Below are 19503 nucleotides of genomic sequence, written 5' to 3'. Positions count from 1 at the left end.
AAGAATCTCAAATGGCAGAAACACATTTAAGGAAGTGTTCAACATCCTTAGCCATCAGGGAAATGCAAATCAAAATGACTCTGAGATACCATTTTATGCCTGTCAGAATGGCTAAGATCAAAAACACTGGTGATAGCTTATATTGGGGAGGATGTGGAGAAAGGGGAACACTTTTCCACTGCTGGTGGGAATGCAGTCTCATTCAGCCACTCTGGAAATCAGTATGGCAGTTTTTCAGAAAATTGGGAATCAACCTACCTAAAGACCAAGTAAAACCACCATTGGGCACATACACAAAAGATGTTCAATAACACCAAAAGCACACTTGCTCAACTATGTTCATAGCAGCATTATTCATAATAGCCAGAACCTGGAAACAATCTAGATGCCCTTCAGCAAAAGAATGGATAAAGAAAATGTGGTATATTTACACAATGGAATATTACACAGCATTAGAAAACAATGTCATCATGAAATTTGTAAGCAAATGGATGGAACTAGAAAAAATCATCCTGAGTGAAGTGCGGTGATATTTTATTTGTGATGAAATGTGATATTTTATTTGTATGTTAATAAATAAAGTTGCCTGGAGATCAGAGGTCAAACAGCCATTAAGTAGAGGTCAGGTGGTGGTAGCACACACCCTTAATCTGATCACATGGCAGACAGAGTCTCTGTGTGGTCAAGGACACAGCCAAGGTAGTGGCATGAGCCTTTAATCCCAGTACCAACCATAGAGACTTGGAGGTCTGCATAGACAGGCAGTGATGAGGAAGTCATGTGGCTGGGATTAGAGCCAATGAGAAGGCAGAACAGAAAGGCAATAATAACACAAGTCAGGCAGGAAGAAATCTCTCTCTGGGGAAGCTACTGCTGGTGGTAAGCTAAAGCTAGTCGTGGCTCTCTGATCTCTTTGGCTATTATCTCTGTATTTGGCTCTGTGTTTCTTATTTACTAAGACTGTTTAGAATTTTATCTACAGTGAGGTAACCCAGATCTGGAAAGGTAAACATGATATATACTCACTTATAAGTGAATTTTAGTTATAAGGCAAAGGATTACCAGGCTACAATGCACAACCGCACAGAAGATAGGTAAAGAGGAGGACCCTAGGAGGGATACTTATAGATTGCTCCAGGAAGGGGAAAGGGTTAAAATTTCCTGGATAAACTGGGAGGGGGAGTTGAGAGGAGGGGATGAGAGGTGGGAACATGAGTGCTTGAGATGGCCGAGTAGGGGGAGACATGAGGAGGGGGAGCAATAAAAGAGATACCTTGACAGAGTGCACCATTAAGGGGATGGGGAGAAATTTGAAGCTAGGGAAAACACTAGGAACTTACAAGATTGTCCCCTGCTAAGACTCAGAGAAATGGTGGAAAGAGTGCTTGAACTAGCCTTCCCCTGCACTCAGATTGGTGTCTATCCTAATTGTCATCATAGCACCTACATCCTGTGACTGATGGAAGCAGATGCAGAGACCCACAACCAAGCAATTGACCAAGATTCTAGAGTTCAGTTAAAGAGAGAAAGGAAGGATTACAGGAGCAAGTGGGGTCAGGATTATGATAGGAAAAACCACAGAGGTAGCTGACCCAAGTGAGTGGGAGCTCATAGACTCTGGACTGAAAGCTGGGGAGCCTGTACGGGACCACACACACCCTCTGAATTTTGGTGACAGTTATGTGGCTTAATATGTTTCTGGGTCCACTGCCAATGGGACCAGGACTTATCCTAGGTAAATGTACTAACTTTTTAGAGCCCATTCCCTATGGTGGGATACCATATTCAACCTTGATGCAGGTGGGGAGGGCTAGGTCTAGTCCCAACTTGGTAATCCAGCCTGTGTTGACTACCCAAAGAAGGCCTCACCCACTATGAGGAGGAGATGGTGAGGGATGGGGAGAGTTGGGGGAGTGGGAAAAGGGGAGGGAGGGAGAATAGGGGAGGGCATGTAAAAGGAAAGAAAAAATTTTTAATTTAAAAAATTATAAAAAAGGAGCCCTCAGTAGCTTTTTCAGGCAGTCAAAGACTATTGCAATAAGCAAAGTCTTTAACAGATAGATTGCACACAAAAAGATTTACTCCTATATAAAGTACAAAACTTTACCACACTGACTATGTTTATAGGGTTTCTCTGCAGTTTGATTTTGTGTCATGATTTTGAAGATTACTGATGCAGGAAAAAGCTTTTCCACACTGATGACATTCAAAAGGTTCTCTCCAATATGTGTTCTTTTAAGCATTTGAATAGTATTATGATATGCAGTGAATTTACCTCACTGATTACATACATAGGGTTTCTATGCAGTATAGAATTTTTCATGTTTTCAGTGACTATTATGACAGAAAAAAAGCTTGATCACACTGATTACACTCATAGGTTCCTCTCCAGGGAGTGTTCTTTTATGCCTCTGAAGACTACTCTGACATGCAAAGGTTTTACAATACTGATTACAAACATAGGGTTTTTTTGGAATATGTGTTCAATTATGCATTTGAAGAGTATTGAGATATGCAAAGGCTTTACCACAATCATTGCATTCATAGGGTTTTCTTTCCAGTATGGGTTCTTGTATGCCTTTGAAGAGTACTATAACCTGCAAAGCATTTACCACATTGATGGCATTCATAGGATTTCTCTCCAACATGTGTTCTTTTATGCCTTTGAACAGCACATGACATACAAAGGCTTTACCAGACTGATTACATACCGAGAGTTTCTCTGCAGTATATGTTCTTTCATGTTTTCAGTGACTAATGTGACAAAAAAGCTTGAGTGCACTGATTACATTCATAGTTTTCCTCTCCAGTAAGTGATCTTTTATGCCTCTGAAGACTACGTGACATTCAAAAGCTTTAACACTGATTACAAACATAGAGCTTCTTTCCAGTATATGTTCTTTTATGCATCTGAAAAATACTGAGAGTTTCAAAGGTTTTACCACAATCATTACACTCATAGGGTTTCTCTCTATTGTGGGTTCTTTTATGCCTTTGAAGAGTAAAGAGATGTGCAAAGGCTTTACCACACTGATTACATTCATAGAGTTTCTCCCCAGTATGTTTTCTTTTATGCATTTGAAAAGTACTGAGACATGCAAAGGCTTTACCACATTGCTTACATTCATAAGGTTTGTACCCAGTATGTGTTCTTTTATGACTATGAAGATTAGTGTATTGTGCAAAGGAGTTACCACAATCATTACATACAAAGGATTTCTTTCCAGTATGTGTTCTTTTATGACTTTAAAGATGACTGTTTAGTGCAAAGGCTTTACCACATTGATTACATTCATAGGGTTTCTCTCCAGTGTGGGTTCATTCATGTATTTGGAGACTATTGTGAGCTGCAAAGGCTTTACCACACTGATTACATCATACAGTTTCTTTCCAGTATGGTTTCTTTCATGTATTCAGAGATGATAGTGGTCTGTAAAGGCTTTACGACACTGAATAAGTTCATAAGATGTCTCTCCAGTGTGTTCTTTTATGCCTTTTTAGATGACTGTAATCAGCAAAGGCTTTACCACACTGCTTACATTCATAGGGTTTCTCTCCAGTATGTGTTCTTTTATGCACTTGAAGATTATTATGCCTAGCAAAGGCTTTACCACATTGATAACATACATAAGATTTCTCTCCAGTATGTGTTCTTTTATGGCTTTGAAGATTACTGTTTTGTGCAAAGGCTTTACCACAATAATTGCATTCATAGGATTTCTCTCCAGTATGGGTTACTTTATGTTTTCGGAGAGTACTGTCATCTGCAAAGGTTTTGTCACACTGATTACATTCATAGGGTTTCTCTCCAGTATGTGTTCTTTCATGTCTTTGAAGAGTACTGGCATGTGCAAAGGCTTTACCACATTGATTACATTCATAGGGTTTCTCTCCAGTGTGTGTTCTTTTGTGCACTTGAAGACTTTGTTGACATACAAAGGTTTTACTACATTGAGTGCATTCATAGGGTTTCTCTCCAGTGTGTGTTGTTTTATGCATTTGAAGACTTCTGTACCATACAAAGGCTTTACCACACTGAGTACATTCATAGGGTTTCTTTCCAGTGTGTATTGTTTTATGCATTTGAAGACTTTTCTGCCATGCAAAGGTTTTACCACACTTATTACATTCATAGGATTTCTCTCCAGTATGGGTTATTTTATGTACTCGGAGAGTACTGTCATCTGCAAAGGCTTTACCACACTGATTACATTCATAGGGTTTCTCTCCAGTGTGTGCTCTTTTATGTCTTTGAAGATGACTGTCTCGAGCAAAGGCTTTACCACATTGATTACATTCATAGGGTTTCTCCCCAGTATGTATTCTTTTATGAATTTGAAGATTACTGTATTGTGCAAAGGCTTTACCACAATCATTACATTTAAACGGTTTCTTTCCAGTATGCGTTCTTTTATGTCTTTGAAGATTACTGTATCGTGCAAAGGCTTTACCACATTGATTACATTCATAGGGTTTCTCTCCAGTGTGTGTTCTTTCATGCATTTGAAGATTTTTTTGACATGCTAAGGCTTTACCACATTGAATGCATTCATAGCGTTTCTCTCCAGTGTCTGTTTTTCTATGCATTTGAAGATGACTATAATTTGCAAAGGCTCTAACACATTGATTGCATTCATAAGGATTCTCACTAGTATTTGTTCTTTTATGCCATTGAACAGTACTGGGATATGCAAAGGTGTTAAGACATTGAGTATGTACAGAAGGTCTCTCTCCAGTTTGACTTCTTTCTTGCCTATAAGGATAATGAAACATGTAAAAGCTTTACCACATTCAATACACTGTTGAATCTTTATATCTGTATGAAATAATTTTACAATATGAAATAAGACCATCAGGTTTTACCACTATGTTTACACTCATGTTTTTCCCCTTCATTAATAGTTGTTTTGCATCATTGATGGTAGGATCATTTACTACAAGGTTCACATTTACAGAATCTTTTTTCTATATAAGATTTTTCACATATTTGAAGAGAACTGGAAAAACTCAGAGCTTTACTACCTATATTATATTTGTCAATTTTCCTGTACTGTGAGTCATACTACATTTGCTAAGTGAACTAGGACAAACAGACATATTTACACAGTCCTAGTATTCACAGGACATTTGTACAGTGTCTGATAATGCATTAACAATGAAACTGCAAACCAACTATTTGTATACTTGAATCAAATTCAACAAGTGTACTCAAACCAGGAACTGCTATATATCTTCTAATTGTTCTGAGAGAGATACATGTCATGTTTTTCCATATGCCTATGCTCATACGACTTGTATCCAGAGTCATATATGATATACCTAGTAACAGAAGTAATAAATAAAAAATTTCCACAGTGAATTCAGTTTTTATTTTCTGTCCTCATAGACATGTGGAACAGGGATTAAGATTTCTACACAACAACTGCCCCTTGACTCCTGACTCTAACTGCCCCTCTCACTAAACAGCACAGTCACAACAAGTACGTGAGTAATGTCAGCTTTACTATGAACTGTTTGCTTATTAGAAGGTTATGGAGATATCCTTATCACTTCTTCTTCTTCTTTTTTTTTTTTTTTTTTTTTTGGTTTTTCGAGACAGGGTTTCTCTGTGTAGTTTTGCGCCTTTCCTGGAACTCGCTATGTAGACCAGGCTGGCCTCAAACTCACAGAGATCTGCCTGCCTCTGACTCCTGAGTGCTGGGATTAAAGGCGTGCACCACCACCGCCTGGCTCTTATCACATCTTCAATGTGTATCCATTTTGTAAAATGAGTGGTATAAAATAAATGGACTGACAGATGCTGTGGGATGTCTTTCTGTATGCTGTGAATTTTTCTTGCTCTCATTGGCTAGTAAATAAAGTTCTGGCATATGGCAAAGAAGCTTAGAGGCAAGTGGGAAATCCAAGTAGAGAGACAGGAAGAAGGTGGAGAGAGACCAGCCACCACTGAGGGAACAACATGCCAGCAGACAGGTAAGCCACAGAACAAGTGGCAAAACATAGATTAATAGAAATGGATTAATTTTAGATATAAGAGCTAGCTAGCCAGAAGCCTGCCAGGGGTCATGCAATTAGTAATTAATATTAAGCCTCTGAATGATTATTTTATAAGCCACTGAGGGATCATGTGGCTGGGTGGTACTGGAGAAATTCTCCAGCTACAGACAGATCTACACCATAGCTCTAATATTGCTCTGATTCAAATTGTGATATCAGTGAAGGCATTGTTTCCTTGACTTCTTTCTTAAAAGAATGCTCTGTAAATGCAATTCACCTGGGGTTTTTTTTTTTTTTTTTTGGTTGGGAGACGTTTAATGACCATTTCTATTTCCTTAGGGGTTATTGGTCTATGTAAATAGTTTATCTGGTCTTGATTTTACTTTGGTATTGGGTACCTATCCAGAAAATCATCCATTTCTTTCAGATTTTCCAATTTTGTGGAGTACAGGTTTTTGAAGTATGACCTGATGATTCTCTGGATTTCCTCATTGTCTGTTGTTATGTCCCCCTTTTCATTTCTGATTTTGTTAATTTGGATGCTCTCTCTCTGCCTTGCTACTCTGAAAAGTAGCAAGTGAATACCTAAATAACAAGTTAACTTTTAAATTAGATGATATGAAAATTGATTGATTATGTACAGTTGTGGATGATGACTTATTTTTCTCAAAGAATGTATACTACTTGTTATAACCAATCAAGGCATAGAATGGCCTGAGTCTATAACACTGGGATTGATAGGCAAAACATGATGAAAGAGTGATTGACAAATAAACCAGATTTTGCTCTAACAAAAATGCAATTCACCTACCTAAAATTGAGATATGTGGTTTTGTGAGAATTTAATAATTATCAATACACTTTAAGTGGTGCTTATTCATGCTTTACTTTTATTTAAAACCTCCAGGACATATTATAACTTACTTAGTGGAACATTTGTGTTAGCTTCCATATGAAAATTACCTTTTATGTCTTCTAGAACTTTTACAATATTCTTCAATATTATTGTCCTCCCAACTGTATCCTAAAATATAATAACAGAAAATGTATGTTATATTATTGAACATTGTGCAAAATTTTAGTTACTATCCTCAGTGAACCTTAGAACCATGCCTGATTTATTCACATCATTCTTCTTCTTTCTCAATCAAATTATAGAAGAACATCAATAACCAGGGAACTGTTGTCCCCTTATTTTAAAATATGAAGAAAAATTTAGTCTTACCTATAGTAGTGAGGTGCCTGTAGGTCTCGAGCATCACATCTTTGTAGAGATTCTTCTGGGAAGGATCCAGCAAAGTCCACTCTTCCCATGTGAAATCAATATGTACGTCATCATAGGTCACTGCATTCTAAAATATGCCATATATGTGTACAACAGAAAACAGAATACATTGTAAATGTATACTTCTTTGACACTATAGTCATATAATTCTGGTCCTCCCCACATTTATTTCATGACGTAGACATTATACTGTAATCACCAAGTTACTTTAGAAGGAAACTGAATAGGAGGTTCCCCTCTGTCATTTCTGTAACCTTTGCAAGAGAAAGGACTATTAACAAACATAGAGAGACAAGTAAACAAATTAACAGTACAAAATACATGAGAGAAATTTTATGAGCAATTACTAACTACAAAAAAGAAAAATAAGATGGACAAATTGGGTGTATGGCCTCATGCCTTTAACCCCAACACTCAGAAGGCAGAGGCAGGTATATCTGCCTCTGGGGTTAACGCCAGCCTAGTCTATGCAATAAGGTCCAGGACAACCAGAAGCACATATTGAGACCATGTCTCTCATGCAAAAATCAGTCAAAAAAACAAAAATGAAAGAACTCAGAAGTTTTCACTGAAGTTCCTACAAAGAGTTACATATTCCTTCCAGTTCTGTATTCATCTTCAGAAACCTGAAGTGTCTCAATTAAAACTGTAATATCAATAATATTTTACTAAAAGGCACTATGTGTTTAAACAGTTACAAAAGGTCAGACATAAACATTAACAATATATGTTGATCATAAATAATCAACACAGGGCAGAAGATAGCTCAGTAGTAAAGAACTCTTGATGTCCTTGTATATAGGTGGGCACAATTGCCAGTACTTACATGGGGGATCAAAACTATCCACTGTTTCAAGTTAAGAATTTCTGAGACCATCTTTTGATCACTGTGAGGACCAGGTACCCATGTGGTGCATATCACAACTATTACATACATGGTGTATATTGATACATACTGGTAAAATACTCATATTCATTTAAAATTTCAAAATAAACAGCAGTCAGGAAGACAGTCATGCACCTGCAATCCAAAGACCCAAAAGGCTCAGGCAGTATTAATGTCATGAATACATGCCATTCTGAAAAACAAAATGAACCCTCTGCCAAATTTTAAAATTCAAACTATGGGTGAACCTCACTACAACATCATATGCCCAACAAAAACCTACATTCCCAGCCCATCACCCAATAACAGAAAAACAAAAAATCCAGGAATGTGGGCCAACTGTTTATTCCTAGATCTTTGGAGTCAGAGTCAAAGGGATCTCTGAATTTGAGGCCAGCCTGGTGAACAGAGGTGTACTTCCAGGACAGCAAGGGCTATAACGACAAAACTTGTCTTCAAAAACAAAGAAAATCATTAAAATATCAGGCTAACAAACTGCCTTAGCACTGAATACCAAATATTTCTACTGTATCTTATGTAATTTAGAGATAGAGTCAATATGGTGATGAAGGCATAAAGCTGGCTGATTAGTTTCAACCACAACACAATAGACAAGAGGAACAGGAAATGAGTTGAGGATATAGATACCCTTATCATATCCACAATGAGGAATTTCATCCAGAAGGTCTCCTCCTACTAATGGTTTTATAAGCAATGGAAAGAAAGACACCAAGGAGAGACACATGTTCCAATACATCATCTTATCTGGGAGGTTTATCATTCAATCAACTACATTCTGTCTCAGGTCACTATAGGCTCATGGTCATCCATGAAGAAAATGCATTTACTCACTTCCTTGATTGTCATAGTCTACAATAGTGCTTGCACTGTTCAAATGTCCAAAGTCTCTTCTGACACCCAAGACAATCATTGACAGGGACATCTTGTAAAATCAGAAAACAGGTAACATTTTTCCAATATACAATGACACAGAATACTATTTACATTTCAAAAGAGATAATTGGAGACATTGTAAGGGAAGATTGAACCAAAGCAAGACTGAAGCATGGCAGGACAAAGATAAAATCTTGTATCTCTGTCTCAGATGCATGAGGCTTCAGTTTCAAAGGGCTTACATGGCCCTATCCCTGAAACTTCTCATACATCTCTTCCTTTGGTTACTGCTACTCCCTATGTGCAGCTAAGTCTCCATGGAAGACATCTTATAGATTAGGTATCTCAATATCTTGTGATCTCAAAATGCAACCCAGGCTGTTGTGTAATATTTTAAGATGTGTTATACTCTTTGTGCTGTGGAACTTTGGTTGTAATGATGCAAAGATGTGTTGCATTCTTTTATGTTGCATTTGTTTAACTCTTGAATCTGTGATACTTCTAAAGCCTGTCTAAAATACATGACTGGTCTAATAAAGAGCTGAACCACTAATAGCTTGGCAGGAAAGGATAGGTGAGGGTAGCAGGCAGAGAGAATAAATGGGAGGATAAATCTGGTAGGATAAAGGAAGGAGGAGCAAGAACAGGAGAGGACAACAGGGGCCAACCACCCAGCTACACAGCAAGCCACAGAGTAAGAAGTAAAGAAAGGTATATAGAATGAGGAAGATAAAAGCCCATGGGCAAATGTCAATGGGATAATTTAAGAAAAGCTGGCTAGAAACAAGCCAAGCTAAGGCCCAGCAATTATGAGAAAAAATTAAGCCTCCATTTGTGTGATTTTTTTTTTGAGAGCTATGTGGCAGACTCCCAAAGAATAAAGAGTAGAAAAAACACCAACAATACCAGGCTTTAATCCTCACAGCTGCATGCAATGAAATCTCAGTTTACTCACTGGGTTTCTGACTCTACCAAATATAGATGCCTGCAACAATGCTGGACAGTAACCATAGACTAAGAATCTATGGCCTGGCCGGGCAGTGGTGGCACATGCCTTTAATCCCAACACTCGGGAGGCAGAGGCAGGTGAATCTTTGTGAGGTCAAGGCCAGTCTGATCTACGGAGCAAGATCCAGGAAAGGTGCAAACTACACAGAGAAACCCTGTCTCAATCCCCCTCCCAAAAAGAATCTGTGGCCTTAAATTTTGAATTTTTCCTGTTTCCAGGACCAGCACATGATGGGTGATCCTGCAAAGTTTGATTTCATAAATGAGATGGACATTAATATGCTTGGTGCAGCAGGTTTTGTATGAAGTTGCTTCCTGGGACTAGGAATCATTTTGCTTACTCCTTATAAATTGAAGATTTAGTTAGGGGGAGTCTTACCCCTAGGGCATCTTGCTAGGCTTCCATTCCATAGCAAGGGCCTTCTCTATAATGGTGATAAACTCCTTGAAAATTCCTGCCTGTTTCAGTGCTTGACTGCCCTTTGAACTTACCTTTTCATTTTCATTTACCTGTTGTTTTCTTTTCACTGTAGACATGAATGAGTCATCACTAATAACCACTCAACAGATTCAATATTCCATTTTAGGAATTAGCCCATTAATTTTTATTTCTGCCTTACTTAATTTCCAGGGTATAGGCAAAATAAGAAAGACTTTGGAGCCAAAACATGACATAAATGATCTTTAGCCTAATTTTCTATGGTGTCTATCTATTTCCAACTGAAATCCTATGATGTCAAACTATACTTACTGCCGTTCCTCTTAGCATTCCCATTTTCTGGTCCTAAAAGAACAGACAATTAAGTTCTGTGTACAACTTTCTACGGTTTTTGCCACCTAATGTCTTAATATCTTCCACATTCTTACAAAAAGACAACACTCCCAGGTTCTACATAGCAACAAAATAACTTTTTTATTCCCCTTCTTGTGTTATAACTTGCTTTTATCCTGCTGTGATTGAATCCTCTAATGAAAAACACCTCAGGCAATGAATGTGTTTATTTGGCTGATTGTGTCAGATCACACTCCATCATTTTGGGAGATTAGGATAGAAATTGAAGCTAACAATGAAAGGTAAAATCCATGGACCATGATTGTTCCTGGCTTTCTCTCTTGCCCAGTCAGTGTCTCATGCTCAGTTAGCTCCACTTTTTAACCCAGGCACACTTTCTTGTGGATATTGTCATCCTAGGTAGAGGAGCCTTCCCATGCCACCCTAAGTGGAAGAGCCTTCTAATATCAATCATCAATCAAAACAATCTCTAACAGACATGACAGTATTGGGCTATTATGGATAAAGCCACTATGAACATAGTTGAGGAAGTGTCTTTGTTGGAGGATAGAGACATATCTTTTGGGTTTATGCCCAAGAGTGATATAGCTGGGTGTTGAGGGAGATTATCTCCCTATTTTCTAATGATTGCATGACTTCCAGAGTGGCTATACAAGTTTGCACTTGCAACAGCAATGAATCTCCTTCCTCTATGTCCTTGCCAGCATTAGATGTCACTTGTCTTTTGATCTTAACCATTTTGACAGATATAAGAAGAAACCTCAAAGTAGTTTTGATATGCATTTCCCCAATGGCTAAGGATATTGAACATTTTTTCAAGTGCTTCGCAACCACTTTAGATTCCTCTACTGAGAAATCTGTTTAGAGCTATAGCCCAATATAATTGGATTATTTGGTTTGTTTTGTCTAGTTTCTTGAGTTCTTTATTATCCTGAGTGAGGCAACCCAGAAGCACATAGACAAACATGGTATGTACTCACTTATAAGTGGATATTTGTAGTTAAATAAAGTACAATCACAGTAATCACAGTTAATCACAGTACAATCCATAGATGCAGAGAGGTTAAGTAACAAAACATCTCTAGGGGAGATGCATGGCTTTCCCCTAGGAAGGAAATATATTGTGTGTGCACTGGAGGCAGGTTGGGATGGGAACAGGAAGGATCAGGCAAGTAAGGAATGGACAGAATGGGAGAAGACAATGAGAGATGACTGCAATAGGGGACCTCTTAGCAGGAGACATGGAAACAGTACAGCAAAAACTTCCTGGAAGCTATTAGGATGACCCTAGTGAGGATTCCTAGTAATTAAGAATATGGAAGCTGAACCAGCCATCTTCTGTAAACACATTAGGCTCCCAGTGGTGGGACTGGGATACCAAGCCAGCCACAAAACATTAGACCCACACTTTTCCTGCCTGCTACGTATGCTAGGGCAATGGTGGCTGAGAGATTCTGTAGTGGCCAACCAATGACTGATCTAACTTGAAGCCCATGCTCTGAGAGGAAGCTCATGTGTGACACTGCCTGAAAGGCCAGGAACCAAAACTTGGATGATTCAGAGAACTAGGGTAGTACCAAATACATGTGATCAAGCAAAAAAAAAAAAATCAATGAAATGATTCATAACTATATTCTGCTATAATCATAGACTGGTGCCTATCCCAATTGTCATTGAAGAGGTTTCTTCCAGTGGCTGATGGGAGCACATGCAGAGATCCCTACTCAAACATTACCTTGAGCTCTGAGAATCCTGTGCAAGGAATGGTGAAGCTTGTAGGATCGATCCAGAGTGGTTAAGGAAACCAGGAGAATATGACCCATAGAAACAACTAAGCAGGATTCATAGGGGCTCAGAGAAACTGAAGTGGCAATCAATGGAACATACATGGCGCTGTCTCAGGTTCTCTACTTATGTGCTATGGTTCTTTAGTTTGGCATGTTTATAGGACTCCTAATTGTAGGAGACATGGTGTCTGGCTCCTTTTTCTGGTCTTGTGACTCTTTCTCTTTTATTGGGTTACCTTGTCCAGCCTTGATAGGAGGGTTTGTGCATAATCTTACTGCACCATGTTCTAATGTGTTTATTTAATATGCCTGTGAAGCCTGCTCTTTTTTGAAGGGCAACAGACTAGCAGTGGATCTGAGGAAATGGGGATTTGGCGGAGAACTGGAGGGAGTAGAGGAAAGTGAGATGGGAATCAGGAGGTACTGCATGAGAGAAGAAATATACAAAAAAAATGAGAGTTCATTAAGTCTAACTTCAATGATCCTCACAATCTGAAACAGCCCAAACAGTGCAAATGTCCAAAGTCTCTTCAGACTCTTGACTGTCACATCTTGTCAAATCAAGAAATAAATTAAGGCTTTCTAAATTACAATGTCACAGGATATATTTGCATTCAGAAAAAGAGGAATACATTGTATTCCAGCTCATAACTCAGGCAGACATCCCTTGCTCATGTGCATGTCACACCAGCCAGAACAGGTAGGCAGGCCACTAGCCCATGAAATTTCTACACTCCCTACATTTCCACAGACACAATCCCTTACCAATCCTTCAGCTTTCACCCCTAAAGCCATGTGCTCAACCTCAAATCAGATGGATATCCTCTGCTGAAGTACAAGACAATCATCCAGGAAAATAGGTAGGCAAACTGAGGCAAAGCCTCCCTGCTGGACAAGAGGCCATGCCAGCCATCAGAATTTTACATAGGCTGTTCACCTGTGGATCTCTACCTTTCTTTCAATAACTTTCAACACTATCCCCAATCCTACTTCCTCCAAATCTATGCTTTAGATCCTCATCTTGGGTGGAGACTACTTGCTCAAACAAAAGACACACCATCTGACAGATGTCCATGTAGGCCATCTGTCCACAGACCTCCTCACTCTCTCAGTCCTCCCTCTATACTAACAACAAACTCTCCCCCTCTTCCCTTTTGTAAACCTCAAACTTGGGCAGATACTCTCTGCAAGAAAAAAGGGCCACACCTACTGCAAGATTTCAGCACCCAACTTGGGTTTAGAATCCCTATTCATCCAGAGGCCACATAGACCAGAAGAACAGAGAGCAAATAGAAACCAAGGAACCAAACACCCATCTAAAAAAGACAAACTGAGAAATTGGCACCTAAACCCACATTCACCTCAAACCTAGATACCTGGACACCATCTTAAGAACACAATCAACAACAGCAAGAGCAATATATCACTACCATATTCCAGCTATCCTACTACTGCAAGCCCTGAGTATTCTAACACAGTTGAAGCACAATTAAGTTAAGACCAACTTCATAAAGATGATAGTAGTCCTTAAACAGGAAGTGAGTGAGTCCTTTAAACGAAGCAGGGAAAGGATAAATGAAATATTGGAGAAAATTAACAAACCCCTTAAAGAAAACAAAAAGCACAAGCAAACAGTTGATGGAAATGAATGAATCTGTTCCAGACCTGAAAATGGAAGTAGAATCAATGAAAAACAATGCAAACTGAAGGAATTCTAGAAATGAAATCTAGGTATTTGAACAGGAACTACAGAGACAAGCTTCACCAAATAAATAAATAAATAAATAAATAAATAAGTATGGGGCTGGAGATATGGCTCAGCGGTTAAGAACACTGGCTGTTCTTCCAGAGGTCCTGAGTTCAATTCCCAGCAACTACATGGTGGCTCACAACCATCTGTAATGAGATCTGGTGCCCTCTTCTGGCCTGCAAGGATACATGCAGACATTACACTGTATAATAAATAAATAAATAAATCTTTTAAAAAAATAAATAAATAAAATAAAAAATACAAGACATGGAACAGAGAATTTCAGGCTTTGAATATATGATAGAAGAGATGGATAAATTGATGAAAGAAAATGTTAAATCTAAAAATTTCCTGAAACATAACATCCAGGAAATTTGGAATACTAGTAAAAGAACAAACCTAAGAATGATAGGGACAGAAATAGAAAAATCTCAGCTCAAATTGCAGAAAACATCATCAAAAAAAGTCATAGTAAATTTTTTTTCTAAATAAAAGAAGATAACAGGAGAACATAACCTACAAAATCACTAAGCATGGCTCATAGGCACTCACAGAGATGGAAACAGCAATCACAACCTGCAGGGGTCTGCACCAGGTCATCTGCATATGTTATCATTGTGTAGCTTGGTGTTTTTATGCAACTCCTAAAAGTGGGGGTGAGTGGGGGTTGTCTCTGACTCTTTTGCCTGCTCTTGAAACACTTTCTTCCTACTGGGTTGCCTCATCCAGCCTTGATATGGTGGTTTGTACCTAGTGTTATTGTAACTTGTTATGCAGGGTTCTTTCGGTATCCCTGGGATATCTTCTCTATTTTGAAGGGAAATGGAGGAAGAGTGGAGCTGGTGAAAAGGAGGAGTGGAGACAGTTGGGAGGAGTGAAAGGGGGACAAAATGAAGTTGGGATGTATTGTATGAGAGAGGAAAAAATTTTTAAAAAAAGAAAGAATGAAATGTGGACACAGTGAGAGAAGACAAATCTTATAGCTCTGTTTTAGACAGGTGAAGCTTCCTTCTCAAAGGGTTTAGGTTGCTGTATCCATGAAAATTGCTACTTCTTGCTACTTCTACTCCCTTATGCAGCTCTTCATAGCAGATGTCTTTGGGTATCTCAACATCCTGTCATCTCAAAATACAATGCTGGCTTCATCTTCACAACTCCATGCAATGAACTCTCAAAGTACCCTCACTGGGTTTCTGACTCTGACAAAGATAAGTGGGTGCCACAATGCTGAACTGAAACCACAGAGGAAGAACTTATGACCTATACATTTTACACCTTTCCTGTTTCCAGAACCAGTACAACATGGGTTATCCCTCCAAACTTAGCTTCTAAGTTGTGATGAATGCTGCCATGCTTGGACCAGAGTTAGAGCAGGTTCTGTATGAAGTTGCTTCTTTGGATTAGGAAACAAGTTGCCTGTTCCTTCCATATATTGAAGGCTTAGATGGATGGAGTCTTACCCTAGGGTACCTTCCTAGGCTTCAAATGCCAACAAGGGCCTTCTCTTTAACAGTGTTAAACTTCTTAAAATTTCCTGCCTCTGCTTCATCACAGCATGGCCAGTTGAAACTATCTAGTGCTGTGTTTCTCTACAAAAATGACTTTTCATTTCTTTTGAAATGACTTTCCTGTACCACTTGTTTCTTTTACACTGTAGGCCTGAATGAGTTTCAGCAATAAACACCCAACAGAATCAATATTTTGTCCAGGAAATCATACAATTATGTTTTAATTCTGTCTTACTCAATTTCTCAGGGAATGGAGAAAACAGGAATTATTTGTGGACAAAATATTATACACATGACCTCTAGCTAAACTTTTCCTGGAGTCTATTTTCCACTGAAATATTATGACCTCAAGCTTCACTGTCTGCACTTCTTTCAACACTTCCATATTCCTAGTCCTATAAGAATAGCTGATTAAGCTCTGTGTGCAGCTTTCTGTGGCATTTGCCATCCAAAGTCCTAATGTCTTCCACATTCCTCCAATAAACAACATTCTCACATTTTACCCAGCAACAAAATCACTTTTGGTGTACCACATTTTTATCTAACTTGCTTGTTTCTTGTTGTGATTAAGTTATCTAACCAAATGCATCTCAGGACATGATCAGGTTTATTTGGCTGATATTGCCAGATCACAACCCACAATTATGGGAGCTTAGGACAGAAACTCAAGCTAGGAACTGAAGGCAAACACCACAAGGAAACTGTTTATTGTCATTCTCTTTTACTTGGTCACTGTCTCATCCTAAGCTAGATCCATCTCAGGGCCACTTGCTTGGGGTATTGAAACCTCAGTGGAAAAGCATTTCCACATCAATCATCAATCAACACAATTACTCACAAACATAATAACTAGCAATTCTGATCTGGGCAAAGCATCAATTGATGTTGCCTCTGATGACTCTAGGTTACATTATGTTGACAGTTAAAGCTAATTAAGACAGACACAATAATATATGAGAATGTTTTAAAAACACAAAACAATTATACTAACCATATCAATCACTTAAGCATCAAAATCCCAAAACATGAAGATAGCAGCAGCAACTGGGAAACACAAATATGTCAAGAAATGAGGAGAAGTGAGAATCTAAGATCAAGAAGAGGAATCTGAAACTCTCTCTCTACAGAAACTTCCCAATCCAACAAAAGCTCAAGGAACTCATAACATTATATAGTAAAATTTCTGGCTCTAGACAGATAGTTCAGCCTCAATTTGCTATGCATAAGTGTTGTAGGTTGTTTTGCTTTTGAGGTACCCACCACCCAGCTCCCAAATATATTACACATGAAGGTTTAACTATAATTATAAATGTCTGTCCTTCATTTGGCTTTTTTCTTACCAGCTTCTTATAATTTATCCCATCTATCTTTTGTTTTCATGCTTTTACTTTTCTCTTCTGTAAATTTTACTTTCATTCTTACTCCTTGGCTGCCTGTGTGGCTGTGTGTCTGGCCCCTAGCATGCTCCTAAACTTTTTCTCTTACTCTTTTTTCTTTTCCTCACAGACTTTTTCTTCTATTTATTCTCTCTGCCTGCGAGCCCTGTCTATCCTTTGTCCTGCCTTGCTATTGGCCATTTGTGTGTTTATTAGATCATAAGGTAATTTAGACAGGCAAAGTATCACAGCTTCACAGAGTAATATAAATGCACCGTAAAAGAATGCAACACACCTTTCCATCATTAAACAAATGTTCCACAGCAAAAACAAAAGAAACGCACCTTAAAAAATATACTACAATGAGTGAGGAAATGACAATTTTTCCAAACCAAATGCAAGATAACAGATTTTTAAAGAAGCAGTATGTGATTTGTTTTATACACTTAAAGCTCTAATTGTTTTATGAGTCACAAGAACTTTTGAAAACAAGTTTATCCCCAGATTCTGTATGTATTTGTGGGTGAGAGAGAATGTCACAACTGTACTGCTATCTGAATCTACCTAATGCTTTTCTCTAAAAAGCACAATTTTTTTTGTTCCATTCTTTGTTTTTTGTTCACTGGAGAGCTGAATGAATCACCAATAATAACCATCTGACAAAATCAATATTTTGTCTAGGAAATCAGCCCACTACTTTTTAATTCTGGCTTACTCAGTTTCTCTGGGAATGGAAAAAGTAAGAATGATTGGTGGCCAAAATATTATACAAATGACTTCTGGCTAAATTTTTTATATAGTCTAATTCCCACTGAAATCCTATGACCCTGACCTTTACTGTTTACATTGCTCTCAGTATTACCATCTTCTTAGTCCTACAAGAACTGCCAGTTAAGCTCTGGGTACAGCTTTCTATGGCTTTTGCCATCTAAAGTTCTAATATCTTCAACATTCCTCCAAAAGTCATCAATCCTAGGTCCTATGCAGCAATAAAATCACTTTCTGTGCCCCCATGTTTTGTTCTAACTCATTTGTTTCTTGCTGTGATTAAATTTTACAGCCAAAAGCATCTTAGGTAATGAACAGTTTTATTTGGCTGAAATTGCCAGATAACAACCCATCACTGTGGGAGCTTAGGATAGAAACTCAAGTTAGCAACTGAAGGCAAAATCCATGGGGAAACATTTTTACTAGCTTTCTCTCATGCTTGGTCATAGTCTTGTGCCCAGCTAGCTCTCTTATCCAGCCTAGGCCCACTTGCTAATGGTTATTGCCATGCTTAATGGAAGAGCCTTCCTACATTATTCATCAATCAACAAAATTTCTCACAGACATAGTAACTAACAATTCTCATCTGGGCACACCCTCAACTGATGTCCCCTCAGATGACTCTAGGCCATATCATTTTGACAGCTAAACCCAATTAAGACATAGAGACAATATCTCAGAAGGTTTTAGAAACCCAAAACCAATGTGTTAACCATATCAATCACTTAATCAGAAAAAAATCAAATATGAAGATAGCAACAACCCATATGCCTAGAAATAAGGATAGGCAAGCCTCTAAGGTAAAGAAAAGAAATCTAAAACTGTCTCTCCAAGGAAAGTTCACATATGGAAAAAAAACCCTCAAGGAACTCATAACATAATATAGAAAATTTTCTTAACTCAAAAATTGGTAAAGATCCATCATTTTCCAGAGAAACAACAATATCATTAGACGGCAATAATCTGGTTTGTATTCATTCACATGATATTGATTGAAAGATGCTGGGAAATGATAAAATCACTCCTCTTCCCACAATCAGATACTTATTCATAATGATGACTCCAGCAGTTGATCACCTGCCCTATTTCCCCCTGCAGTGTACAAAATAAAAACTATTCCTCCTAGTCTGATCTGAATGTAGAAGCCTAGCTCCACATGCAAATCCTTTTCCTGTGACTGCAATGGAGAGTCTAGTATATGACTCAGATGGAAAAATTTAAAACTCTGAGGTGGTACAGTCATTTAACTTAAGAATGTTGAAGGTGAAATATAGAGGACAGCAAGGTCATTGCCCAGGAGAGCAACAGGCTGGAATCAAGGCCACCTGAGTCAACATAGGAGAACTTATCTCAGAAACATTTTTTCTAAAAGGCTGAAAATGCAGCTGTTCTAGAATTAATATGCCATCTAAGGGAGAAATTACTCCACATACATACAAGATTTATAAGAA

The 19503-nt window shown here is 38.2% G+C and overlaps 1 protein-coding gene across 1 annotated transcript; it reads right to left on the bottom strand.

The window, feature by feature from the left end:
• Positions 1-3714: 3714 nt before the first annotated feature.
• Positions 3715-12752, bottom strand: LOC131904135 (zinc finger protein 431-like; the record flags this gene model as incomplete). The annotated part of the gene is made up of 4 exons (XM_059255115.1): positions 12599-12752; positions 10822-10854; positions 6961-7021; positions 3715-4753 (listed from the first exon to the last, which is right to left on the bottom strand). Coding segments are annotated over exons 1-4 (1287 nt in total), but the record flags the coding sequence as incomplete, so codon positions are not given.
• Positions 12753-19503: the final 6751 nt, after the last annotated feature.

This window comes from Peromyscus eremicus, chromosome 1 (assembly GCF_949786415.1).
Source record: "Peromyscus eremicus chromosome 1, PerEre_H2_v1, whole genome shotgun sequence".
Lineage (NCBI taxonomy): Eukaryota > Metazoa > Chordata > Mammalia > Rodentia > Cricetidae > Peromyscus > Peromyscus eremicus.
The sequence above is the reverse complement of the archived record's forward strand: the minus strand, read 5'-3'. Positions and strand labels throughout refer to the sequence as shown.